General features: G+C 40.2%; 1 protein-coding gene across 4 annotated transcripts in view; it reads right to left on the bottom strand.

The window, feature by feature from the left end:
• Window positions 1-13678, bottom strand: part of LOC121524854 (myocyte-specific enhancer factor 2C-like) — a 64009-nt gene that overhangs the window by 24632 nt on the left and 25699 nt on the right. For all 4 annotated transcript variants that reach the window (XM_041810385.1, XM_041810383.1, XM_041810382.1 and 1 more), the window contains 2 exons: window positions 11791-11948; window positions 4581-4784 (listed from right to left, as the gene is read on the bottom strand). In XM_041810385.1, coding sequence (XP_041666319.1) covers window positions 4581-4784; window positions 11791-11844 — 258 coding nt within the window. In that variant the 5' untranslated portion in view covers window positions 11845-11948. The remainder of the gene's footprint in view (window positions 1-4580; window positions 4785-11790; window positions 11949-13678) is intronic.

Below are 13678 nucleotides of genomic sequence, written 5' to 3'. Positions count from 1 at the left end.
AACATGTGAATAATTTAGGCACATTTAGGATACACCTTTCTATGCAAATCAGATGGAATGAGATTATCTGCTGCATAACAGTGCTGGTTTGAAAGTTTGCATCAAACCAACACATGCTCAAAAGGAAAAAAAAATATGTGCAAAGTATTTGCACACAAAACAAAAAACATCTGGTGTGCTAGAGCCTTTAGCCAGTGTTACTCAACCCTGTTCAACCAAACAGCCAAATTGCTGAAAAATACCTGTGCAAGTGCCACAATCTAAGTGGAGAAAAGTGGCAATAAAAATAAGTCAAAGGTGGCAAAAATGGTCAAAACACAGTGAAAATGTGTGAAAAGGGGCGAAAATGTAGAGAAAAAGTGAAAAAAGTTGTCAGAAGGTAGCAAAAATGGGTGACAAAGTAATTAGTTACAGGTGGCAAAAAATGGTCCAAAAGTTGCAAAAAAAAAAATAGTGAAAGGGGACTAAAATGGGCAAAAATGACTCAAGAGTGGCAAAAATGTGCAAAAAGATAGGAAACAAGTGGTATGTGATGGCAAAAGGTAGCTTAAATGGTCAAAAAGTGGCAAAAAACGGTGAGAAAGGGCAAAAATGGGAAGTGGCAAAAAGAAGAGGTAAAAAATTGGGGAAAAAGGAAACAAGTGGTATTTAATGGCAAAAGGTAGCTTATTTGGACAAGAAGTGGCAAAAATGGTTAAAAAAAAGTGACAAAAATGGGCTAAAAGTGGCAAAATTAGAAAAAAAAAATGTTGCAGAATGGTCAAAAAATAGGAAAAAGGGGGTATTTAATGATAAAGGTACCTTAAATGGGCAAAAAATGGTGAAAAAGGGCAAAAATTGGATGAAAGTGGAATAAATGGGTAAAAAGTGACAAAAGAAGTTGGAAAAAGGCCCCAAAAAAGGAAAAAAGGGAGGGATTAATGGCAAAAGATAGCTTAAATAGGTTAAAAGTGGCAAAATTAGTGAAGATGGTGAAAAAGTTTCCCTTTTTTCAAGGTTTTCTGGGGGAATAACATTTTTAATGAAGACATCAAAGAGCCACAAATGATCACAAAAGAGCCACACGTAGAGTATCACTGCTTTAGGCTGACCACACATAAGAAAGCTTTAAACCTGTTTTAGGCACCGATAATCATGGGAGAACATCTTTCTTTGAGGCTTGTCGCAAACTTTTATTCATCCAAATTAGAGATGCATGGACTGTAAACTAATATTTAAAATAACAGTTTAACCAGTAGCAAATACCAATGTTTTTCCATTGCTCCTTTGGTGTAACACCCTGATTACAACAACATTTCCTCTCATGTTTGACCATGAAAACAGACCAGAGTTTGTCCAATAGGTCATATCTTTGGCCCCATAATAATAGTCTTTAAGTGATCTCTGAATCAGCTGTTAAATGTGCTTAATGTTAGCATTAACTCAGCGCAACACAGCAGATAAACATTCACTACTGACATTAGTTCAGGGCTACTAATGTGTGGCCTCGCTAAGCAGTCATACATAGAGAGTGACTTTAAAAGTTAATGCACATCTCAGGGCACTCAAGTTTGCTTCAAATAAGCTTGAGGACAACATTTTCAGTTGTCTTCAGAGTTGGCCCCCTTCTGCAGCTCTAACAGCCTCCACTCTTCTCTAAAGGCTTTCACAAGATTCTGAAGTGTTTCTGTGGGAATGTGTGCCCATTCATTCTGTAGAGCATTTATGAGGTCAGGCACTGATGTTGGACCAGCAGACCTGGCTCAAAATCTCTGATCCAGTTCATCCCAAAGGTGCTGGATGGGGCTGAGGTCAGGACTCCGCGTGGGCCAGTCATGTCTTTAAAATCCTTGGTTTGAATAGGAGAGGCCTTTTCTCAAACTGTCGTCACACAGTTGGAAGCATAGCTTTGTCTAGAATGTCTGGAAGCACAAGGACTGGCCTTCACTGGAGATAAGGGGTCTAGCCCCATACCATTATCCCTCCTCCACCAAACTTCACAGTCAGGCAGGTAGCATTCTGGAATATCCAGCAGGGATGAAACTTCACCAACAGTCTTATTGCTAAGGTGGCAACATCAGAGTACCACTCTGGAAGTCACTGAGCTCTTCAGGACGACCCGTTCAGGATCACAGATGTTTGAGTCTGCATGGATAGGTGTTAAATTTAATTCAATTTCATGATACATTGAAGGTTTTTTGCTTTAAACTAGCTACAACAGACAGTCAGAAGTGTACTGTACAGGTGGTAAAGAATGCAAAACTTTGTCAACCCTGCCTGTGGTCACGACTTCCTTTTCTGCAATCTGACTGCAGCTTCAGATGCAACCAGGCTGCCAAACGTGTATTCTTACTGCATTTGTAAGCAGATTTTTGTTTATAGAAGTGGAAAAAAAGGCCAAATCTTCATCAAAGTGATCACCAGTAAGTTCTGTGTTTGCATGCTTCCTCTTTTGCTCATACTGCAGACTGTTTTTCCTGCCAAAGCCTGCTGATTCATGATGGGTCAATGCTGCTGAAAACACAAAAACAGTACATATGGACCCCAGACTCCAGCTCTAAACCTCACATACGTATCTACGGTATAATTTTGCTGTCATTACAAAAGCCAAAACGCTGAACTCCTCCTTTAAACGCCAGCCTCACAGACTCTCCTCTGACTCTGGCAGTGACCTTGGCGCCGTGTTGTGCCATGTGTTGTTGTTGTTGTTTTATCCTCAGAGGTTACACATGTTTCTCAAAGACTTCTATCCCTCTCATCCTCCATTCAGAGCGCTGCAGATTAAACCTGCTGCGCTGGCAACTAATCAAAAGTTTAACCGCTAACACGGGAATCGCTGCAAACGTGTGACAGCACAGGTCCTTCAAGTCCATCTGAACCAAAGACGTCATGCTACTTTTGCATAGATTTATGCTCCTCTGATGACTTCAAGGGATTAAGGGTACCAGCTTTTTAGAAGTGCACTGTTTAATTAACATAACGTATTGTCACATTTGATCTGATACAAAGGAAATATTAAATGGAGCCATTCTTCGTTAGTTTTGGACATTTTTTGGCAAAATGATTCTATGCATTGAAGTGCTATCACCTGTTAAGCGTCACTCTTCTTTTATTTGGAGAAATCTGCAGAAATTCAACAATTATTTAAGATTTAAAAGCTAAAAAAAATGCTAGCAGAAGAAAAATTGAGGTAATTGTTTAGGATGAGGAAATTTGTGCAAGGTTGCAAACAATTGGAGGGAAAAAATGAAGAAAATATTGGGCTTGAATGTAGCTAAAACCCTATTTTTATTACCTAAAAGCTCCAGAACAAAGAAGTAAATAAATAAGTGCAATCTAAGCATGCATGGAGAAAACTGGACAGTAAAAGTGATAGCAGGGTAGCATGGATGTAAGGGGTGTTGGTAAATACCCGGGCTGGTTGCAGCATGCAGATCCTCTGCAGAGATGAAGAAGAGGCTGTCGGGCAGATTAGAGTAACGAGCTAAACTGGATTGCAATAGATTATGGAGGATTACAGAGCGTGTAAGCCCGGTTCTGACGGAGCCGGCCAAGAGTCCATGTGGTGGGCCGCGTGGAGGGAAAGCTCAGGTACACAGGAAGTACATGTGCACACAGCGGCGCATGACCGACTCAAGCCTAAGTGGAGAATTCTTTTATTCTGAAGGTTTTCACCAGGTCATAACTGGACTCTAGGGTTGTTCTAAATGACCCTAAACGATTCTTTTAAATGCTTTTACATGTACGCTGATTAAGGAGGTGCATCAGGTATAAAACCTCGGCCTCTTGGTCGCTGCAGCAGCAGCAGACTCCTCCTGATCTTTGACTTCTCACAGATTAAGCTCGACCTTGTTGACATGGCGTGCTTAGCCAGAGCCCAGTGTGAGTGTGTTGTGTGTGTGTATTAGCATGTGTCCAAGCAGGTATACACTTGCTATTGTATTCTCCTAACACCATTACATAAGTGGAGGCAGAGCAAGGTTCAGTTTAATGTAAAGGCTGAGTGCGTGGCTCTGTGCTGCTGCAGGGGAACAGAGCACGGAGGAAAATAAAGCTTAGAGCTAGGTGTCCTTATTTGCACCACATCTGATAATGTCAGGGCTTTTTTCTCATCTCTTTAAAGCAGTTTTATAACTTAACCAAACCAAACTGGCTGGTGTAAAAGCACCCTAAGCAACCTCACATGTTCAGAGATACTTGCATTATCTTTTGCAATTGTTGAAAACAAGCCAAAAAGGACTCGAGAGCCAGCACTGGCCCACCAATGAGGAAGAATGTTTGGTCTCCAGCTAAGCTAAAAATGTCACACTGTTTATAAATATGAAAATGATCTAAAAGTGAAACAAAGATTTTTTGCATTTAGAACCACATATTTAATAGCTCGCTTTTATCTGATCAAACAACAAATCTTTGAACCTTTTTGTTGGCCATCACAGACGATGTTAAAGCAGGAAGGTAATGGAGCAAGCCGGGACCAAAACTCATGGTCATATTCATTCAACAGCACCTTGTTTACTCCTAATTGACTGATCAGTTAATCAATTAAAGCTCCGATGCCAGCATCTGCACTGCAGGTTGGTACACGTGGGTCTGTTACTCACATCCACGATGTCAGAGTTGGTCCGGCTCTCGTGCGGCTCGTTGTACTCGGTGTATTTGAGCAGAACTTTGTCCATGTCGGTGCTGGCGTACTGGAACAGCTTGTTGGTGCTGTTGAAGATGATGAGGGCGATCTCACAGTCACACAGCACGCTCAGCTCGTACGCCTTCTTCATCAGGCCAAACTTGCGCTTGGTGAAGGTCACCTGGAGAGAAAAAGACCAAGCAGGGTCAAAGGTGAAGTGATTCGATTGTGGAGGTTTGAGGATCACTGGGCCTCATTTCTATAACTCAAACCAAAGCCTCCTGCTTGTACTGGCACTGCCCACCAGTAGTAACACATGGCAGGATGGTTGTTGTAGTTTATTATAATTCTGTGTACTTAATCGACGTCTCCTGGCATGCATCTGTTCCTTTTTATTTCAGTGCAATAAAAGGTGACAAAGTGCAGCCTGTTTAAATCAATCTGCACTTAAAACTACATTACCACTCATGAATAATTGAACTAAATGCACACCTGAAGCTCTCTGTAGGGGGAGAAACATCTCATAAAACTTTCAAAAGTCTCTCAATTGATTTACTCTAAAAATAATTTACAAACCCAAATTCCAAAAAAGTTGAGACAGTGTGTAAAAACAGTAAATCCTTTTGAATCTACATTCAACTGAAAATAGCCCGGAGCAAGGTACTAAAAATGTCAACTCATAATCAATATAATTCTATGTAAATCTACACACATTATGAGTTTGATGCATGCAACACATTCCAGAAAAGTTGGTATAAGAAATATCTGTGATAGAGCTGAATGCTCAAAATCAAAGAGAACATTACACAGGTGAGTCCTAGGTTTACTGGTAACAGGTGATAGTGCCATGATTGGATATGAGAGTGTCACTTCAACAATCAAAGATTGCTCAAAAGACTGCATGGGCAAATAGTCCAACAACATGCAACTGCAAGGTATTAATAGATCTGACGTTTACAGTCCATAATATCATCAACAGATTCAGAGAATCTGGAGAAATCTCTGCACTTAACAAGAAACTGCAGCAAAAAAAGTTTTAATCTGCAAATCTGACACAAATTCCAGGTCAAAGACATATTGCATCGTCTGCGATCTGAAAATTGCAGCAGGCCATATTGCGATTTAATCTAATTTTAGATTAATTTCCCAGCCCTTGAACAGATCCAGTTGATCAACTTAAGATGAACAACAACAACAAAGTGAAAGAATTCTGCTTTCAAATCCTCAGACTCTTACAAAGTGTTGTTTTAGAAAAAAAGTACATAACACAGTAGGAAACATGCTCCTGTCCCAGTTTATTTGGCACATGTTGCAGGCATCAAATTCAGAATATATGTGCATTCCAAAAAAATCACATAAGTTTGAATATTAAATACCTTTTCCTTTTGCAGGATTCGGATAAATTTAGGCTCAAAAGGATTTGCAAATCTCTGTTTTTATTCACGTTACATGACGTCCCAGCTTTTTTGTAATTGGGTTTGTGAAATGCATGAACAATAATGTCGCCCAGGCAGAAATCTTGGAGAATTTTTATCTAAAGTGTCTCTTGCACATTCAAAGAGGTGAATGGAGCGATGAGCAGACATGTAAACAAAGACAGATCATTCATAAATGCACCTGACTTTTATGGTGGCAATCACTCATAAAGCAGGAAAAGTGTGAGCACACTACGGTAAGCACTGAGGGTCAAAGTTAAAGCAGGAAATCAGAGTGTGATTGGTGATTGGACACTTTAAGCTGAAACTTTAACTGTTAAATATCATATTTGTGTCCAGACAGACCTGAGATTTTATTCCCAGTCTGATTATGTTTGCTGCCTGTTAAGATAGCTGTTTTTAGTAAAGATGCTAAAAATCATCCAAACATCTGTAGCTATGAGAATGAAACCGAAACTGTAATAAATCAGAGATTCTCTGATTGTAAAGATTGAGTTTAAATGCATAAAAACACCAGAATGACCCTTTAAAAAATAACTCAACTGAACAACACAAACCTCGTCACAGCGTCCACAGGAGCGCTGTGATGAGGTCAGACGTGCCCCGCTCTGCTGCAGGGGTCAGGAAGCACATGTGCCTGCATTTCCTGTCATAACAGGAAGAGAACCCCTCCCCCAGACAAGACGTGACTCTGTAGAGGAGTGTATGTCAGTGTGAGAGCGTTTGTGTGTGAAAATGCAGTTCAGCCTCATTGAAAACAAGCTCTCATCTCTACAGTTCTCTCATTAAACTGGACGACATTAGTAGACTCAGCATGTTTTCACACCTATAGATCATTTGCTCTGGTCTGAATCATGGACAGATTTGTTCCTCTGATGCACAACAACGTCAGCTTTGGTCGCTGTTACACAGAGGAGGACCAAAATCTGTGATGTGCAATAAAAAAGCTCTCTAATTTGGCTTTTTTGACAAGAAAAAAAATGGCTACCTAAATCAGTGATACTCAACATGTGGCTCTAGTGTGATTAGTTGTGGCTCTTTTCGATCTTAATTTTAAATATAATCCCCCCTGAAAACCTTAAGAAGGGGAAACTTTTTACCATTTTTGCCACTTTTCACCCATCTAAGCTATCTTTTGCCAATAAGCACCTATTTTTTCCTATTTTTTGGCCATTTTGCAACTTCTCTTTTTGCTACCTTTTCTCCATTTTTTTCCACTTTTATCCTAATTTGCCCTTCACACCATTTTTTTGCCACTTTTTGCCCGTTTAAGCAACCTTTTGCCTTTAAATAACCCATTTTTTCCTATTTTAGCCAATTGCGGAACTTCTTTTTGCCACTTTTCCCCCATTTTTGCCACTTTTATCAAATATTTGCTCTTTTTCACCATTTTTGCCACTTTTATCAAATTTTTGCCCTTTTTCACAATTTTTGCCCATTTAAGGTACCTTTTTTCCATTAAATATCCATTTTTTTTCTTATTTTTTGCCAATTGTTCAACTTCTGTTTGCCAATTTATCCCCATTTTTGCCACTTTTATCTGATTTTTGCCCTTTTTTTAAAACCATTTTTTGCCACTTTAGGTTCAAATAAGCCACCTTTTGCCATTAAATACAATTTGTGTCCTTTAATCCAAATCTTTACCTCTTCTTTTTGCCCATTTAAGCTACCTTTTGCAATTACATACCACTTGTTTCCTATGTTTTTGCCCATTTTTGCCACTCTTGACTGCTTTTTGCCTGTTTTAGTCACTTTTCACTCATTTTTTTGCCATGTTTTTGCCACTTTTGGACCATTTTTGCCACTTAAACTAAATTTTTTTACCTATTTATATTGCTACTTCAAGCCGTTTTTGCCACTTTTCTCCACTTAGATTGTGGCTTTTGCAAAGGTATTTTTCAACAGTTTGGCTCTTTGGTTGAGCAGGGTTGAGTAACATTGACCTAAATATTCACCACCTTCCTGTCAGTATTTAGTAGAGTCACCTTTAGCTGCAATCACAGCTCTGAGTCTGTGTGGATAGGTCTCAGTCAGGCTCAAACATCTGGACAATTTTACTCTATTCTATAAAAACAGCTCAAGCTCTGTCAGGTTGCACAACTAGCCACAAAATCTGAGCTTTGACTCGGCCACTCCAGAACATTCCCCTTGTCTTTAAACCATTTCTATTTAGCTTTCTCTGCATGCTTCAGCTCATTGTCTTACTGGAAAATAAAACTCCTCAGGATTTCCCTATATTTTGCTGCATTCATTTTACCCTCTACCTTTACAAGCCTTCCAGACCCGGCTGCTGAGGAGCATCCCCACATCATGATGCTGCCACCACCTTGCTCCACAGTGGGGATGGTGTGTTTTTCTTGTCTGATGGTCTAAAAGCTCCATGTTGGTCTCATCAGACCAAAGAACTTTCTTCCTCTTGACCATGGAGTCTCCCACAGTCCTTCTGGTGAACTCTAGTCCAGACTGAATCTGAGTTTTCTTCGATAGTGTCTTTCTTTAAAGCTCTGACTGGTGAAGAACCCAGCCAACAGTTGTTGTCTGCAGAGTTTCTCCATCTCAGCTGCTGAAGCTTGGAACTCCTTCAGAGTAGTCATAGGTGTCATGATGTCCTCTCTCACTAGTCTCCTTCTTGCACGCTCACTCAGTTTGTGAGGACGGTCTGATCTAGGCAGATTTACACATGTGCCATACTCTTTCATTTCTTCATGATGGATTTAACTGAACTCTGGGGGATGTTCAGACACCTGGAAATGTTTTTGTCTCCATCCCCTCACTTAGACTTTTCAATACTTTCTTTTCTGAGTGTCTTGGGGTGTTCTTTTGTCACCATGGTGTAATGGTAGCAAGGAATACTGATTAATAAGAGACTGGAGCTTCCAGACACAGGTGTCCTTAAACTCACTTCACTCAGCTGATTCCCATTTCACTACCTGTGAGATTACTAGCACCAGTTGGATGGACCTCTGTTGAATTAGGTCACTTTAAATAGGGAGAATATTTATGCACTTAATTATTTTACCATACATGTTTTTATTTAATTGACATTACTTTGTAGAAATCTGTTTTCACTTGGACATTAAAGAAGATTATTTTGTATTTTTTTTTGCCAAAAAAACAAACAAACAAACAAACAAACATGTTAATCTTCACCATGACTGATTTATAAAATCAATAAAAAGGTAAATTATTCATGGGGGTGAATGTGCAGTGTCTGCTGCCATTATAGCGATTAGCTCAGATATAGCTACAGCATAGCTGCCATTTTATCAGAACTGGACTGAGTTCCTATATTAAAAGAAGAGCAAAGTGCCACACTGAAAGCTTTTCTTGGCGGAGAGATTATGTTTTTGCACTTCTTTCGACCGGCCCTGGCATCAGTTCCATCAACAAGCTCCACCATTGGAAAACCACCACTGCTGTTTTCTGCCAAGCTCAGGTTCTTACTGGAGCTGCCGACTGCCTCATCTTGTTGCTCTGAGTCTAAATCTTGAATCTGACAGAAAAATGTTTGTCCAATCACCTAAAAAAAAGTCCTGCCCTTCCTACATGCTTTATGGGAGGTTTCCCAGATAAATATGAAATATATCCATGCAATGGATTTCAGTCAGGGACACTCGTCACATATTTAACTGTTTTACTGCAGAATAGTTTTACAGTTTTACTGAGTGGAGAAGGCTCTGGTCTAAAGAGTTCAGGAAGTGCATGCCTAGAAATCTCCATATGGACGGATACATTTATGGCAATGCCAAGATCCAAAACCATTAATTTTTCTAAGTGGGTTTTGTTGGGGGGGGGCTTTCTAAAAAGGTTGGGAACCACTGCTATAAAGGAGGAGGCCGGTGTGGAGGAGGTGGAGCTTTATGCTATAAAGGAGGAGGCTGGGGTGGAGGAGAAAAGCTTTATGCTATAAAGGAGGAGGCTGGGGTGGAGGAGGTGAAGCTTTATGCTATAAAGGAGGAGGCTGGGGTGGAGGAGGTGAAGCTTTATGCTATAAAGGAGGAGGCTGGGATGGAGGAGGTGAAGCTTTATGCCATAAACCAGTGGCTCCCAACCTGGGGCCTCGGCACCGCTAGGGGGGGCGTAAGACCTTGTCTTCTCTAATGTTGTCAAAATTACATGTGCATAAATATTTTTTTAAACCATGCTGAGAAAAGCATAATATATAAGGGCCAACCTAAAAGATGAAAAAATGAAGAGAATCTTTAGATTTTTGTGCAAAACCATCAACATTTTCAGGAAAAAAAAGTCCAAAAAGTCAGAAATTTACTAGAACATATGTGAAATTTCAAAGTGTAAAAAGGCTTAAATTCTGACACTAAAAACTCAAAATGTCAAGTTTTAAAACCTAAAATTTACAACAGTGTAAAGTGAAAAGAAATGCGAGAAAGGTGAAAACAGTGGTTGGACTTTAAACATTATGGTCTCAAAAATTCTACATTTTGGTTCAAGTACATTTACAACTTTTAAAGTAATTTTTTTTTTCTTGTAATTAACCACTTTTAAGACTTAAAAATTTGGAGATTTTCTTGGCAATTAACTGATCTTCTTTATTATACATCATTATAATAATTGATAGCTAGTATGTCAAGAAAAACATGTACGTAGGACTATTGTGTTGGGATTTTTTTCGATGAAATAATAAAACTGAGGTTTTATTTTTCCAAGTGGGTCTTGTTGGGGCGGGGGCTTATTAAAAAAGGTTGGGAATCACTGCTATAAAGGAGGAGCTGGGGTGGAGGCGGTGAAGCTTTGCTAGCAGCAGCAGAGCGGTGCTTTAGCATTAAGTAAGCAGGGATTAGAGAGAGGTACGTCATATTTAAATACACCGTTGTGTTAAGAGAAAGAGCTGTGATTGGCTGTGGGAGCTGGGAGGCGATAACTGGGATCAGCTCTGCTGGGTGAATGACTACTGTGTCCTGCATGAACCAACGCTAAGATTCATACATGGGTAACTTCAGGTCTGCCTGCGGTTTTTAACCCATTTGACTGGCTACGGTAGCTGGTTTGATTCAAAAAGGCTCAATGCTTCCTGCAGATACCTCAGATCGAAGTTGGTTCCTGTTCATACTACAGACTAACCACGCTGAGCCGCCTTTATAGCTGGACTCAGTCTGCAGCTAACAGCTTTCACACCAGCATGAATAACCTGCAACAAACTGACTCAATTTTAAACGTTTAAGGTGTGAAAGCGCCATCGTTTACAACCATGGGGTTTTCTTCAAACTTTGCATAAATCTCCACTCTAGCTCAGGGATGAATTTCTTAGATTTTGGGGGTCATAGGTCAGTGTGACCTTGCACCATGTCATAGCCTCTTAGGAGATGCACCTTCTTTATGCATGTGTGCAAATGCTTGCAATTTCAGTCTGTTTATAGCTGTAAGCTAATGCAAACAAAAAGAGGCATACAACAGAACATCAACAACAGTTAGCAAGGTCACAGAGGTGTGTAACCCACTGGCGGTAGCTTGCCTTTACTAGGAGATTGACTGCTGAAGTCAGTTCCACTGATTTAGTTGTCTTAGCTCTAACTTGTGCGCAAACTCATGTCAGAGGCTCCACATTAATAGAAATGCTTCCACTGTTATATGTAAGTTCATAAGTAATGAGTTCCTGCTGATGTGCAGGTTCAGGTTGTATGCAAATAGGCAAATATACAAATTCTTGCAAATGTCATGCAGCGGCTTTTGTCTTAGAGCGTGTACTTTAGTGGGTCCACATCTTAGAGGAGTTGCATTCTTCTTTAAACTTACGTGTCTGTTCCGTTCATCCATAATCCGCGCTATCTGGATCTTTTTCCTCCCCATCTTGGATATTTTGTCGTTTTTCTTTTTCTTCTTCTTGTCTGACTCCTTTAATCGACTTTCAGCTTCTCACACTTTTTCACTTTTCACTGCCAAACTGCTGGCTCCTGCAAAAACAGACAGAAAAACAAAATCATTAGTGCTAAAGACATAAACCGGAGCATCAGTCATTGGCACACGCCTGCACACGGACGGCAGGAAGAGGATAAACTGGTTCTAGGATCCTCTGTCACACTTGAAGAGTTGGCGTGTCAACATTTACACATTTCTATGGTGATGCATCGTAAACAGAAACATGTATGAACGCAGCGTTTAATAGCAAAAGCTGGATAGCGTGTGGGTATCATGCCATGTTTTAATGCGGAGTTTAACCGCCATGCACGCACAGACAGGCTGCATTTTCTCCGTCTGCATGCTCGTCCCGTATCTCCCCCCCCCCCTCCCCCGACACACCCAGAGACTCGGCTTCCTCGGGGGGTTGCTGCACCCTCATGAGGAAGTGAAACAGACGGGCACGTAAGCATGCAAATCATGGAGAGAGATGAACTTGGCTCGATCAGACACCGCATTATGAAACATCTGCAGGTTTGAGAACACACATTTGAAGACAGGATTCTGTTTTAACTGAGGCTGGGACCAGACCAGCAAAAGGGAATGCTTAATTTAAACCAAGAGAAGGGATAAAATGAGTAAACAGAGGCTGATCCCAATAAGAGAGTTTGGAGATGTTGAATAAGTGATGTGAAATTGATTAAAATTAAAAGTAAATACAAGACGATTAAAAGGTTAATCACTGCTCACTGGGGTTAAACTTTCATTGAAGTTCAAAAGTTTTTTTAATGTTTCTGAAGCTTGAAAAGATGAGCTTGATTTCCATCATTCTTGTCTTTTTAATGACATTCTGTTTCTAAGACAGCAAGAGGAGGAAGAGACATCAGTTCCTAAGATTAAAACTTCTTAAAGAGAAAAGGTGCTCAGTTTAAAAAGGAGTTAAGCTATTTAAGAAAAGCATTTGACCCCGCAAAAGCACCAAATTTACTGCAGGTTTTCTTTGAGGGACAGATTTCATCAATTTGCTGTTGTTTCCTGCTGCTAAGCGTTCAGGTCTGCCATAGAGGAGTTCATCCTATTGTCCACCTGATGCAGGTGTCATTTCTATGCCCAGCACTCATCCAGTTTAAATAACAGAGAACTTGCACTCTTTTTTTCAGAATGAGGAGTTGTCAGGTGAAAAACTGGTGCGGTCAGAAAACATCTGCTCTCTACAGCGGTGTCAGACTGGATGCGTGTTTGCTGCGTGCTGGCTGCAGCTCAGACAGTCATTGCTTTCATAGGGTTGTCAAAACTGCACATTTTAACACAAATCAAAGAAAGAAAGTCTTTAATCATATGCTTCATTATATGTCTGTTGGTTGAAACGAGTGTATACTGGTCTGTTTTCCTGGGAGTTTAATACTTAAAACAATCAAGGCTGATGTTAATTTTGATAGCAATATTTTTTACACGTCAGGGGCTCCAAAGACCTCAACCATTGTCTAAAATCTGTGATTATATTTCTTTGATGTGTCAACCAAGCTTTTAATAAGACAGAGGAATTAAAACACCAACACCTCAGCTGACAGGTACACACATGGCCTCACGCACCAGTATCTTCCTTAGATTCTTCTAGAATCTGTTTACCAGAGAAATCTACATAGGATTCATGACACGTCCTGAAACTGTCTCATAAGCTGGAAGCTTGTGCATGTTTCTCCTCACTAGGACAGTCCCCTTTATGCCCATATAAGGGCATGAGACTGCAGGGCAGTGTGCAAACACAGAAGGCACACAGGAAAAT

The sequence above is a fragment of the Cheilinus undulatus genome, linkage group 17 (assembly GCF_018320785.1).
Source record: "Cheilinus undulatus linkage group 17, ASM1832078v1, whole genome shotgun sequence".
Taxonomy (NCBI): Eukaryota; Metazoa; Chordata; class Actinopteri; order Labriformes; family Labridae; genus Cheilinus; species Cheilinus undulatus.
This window is presented reverse-complemented; position numbering and strand designations above follow the sequence as displayed.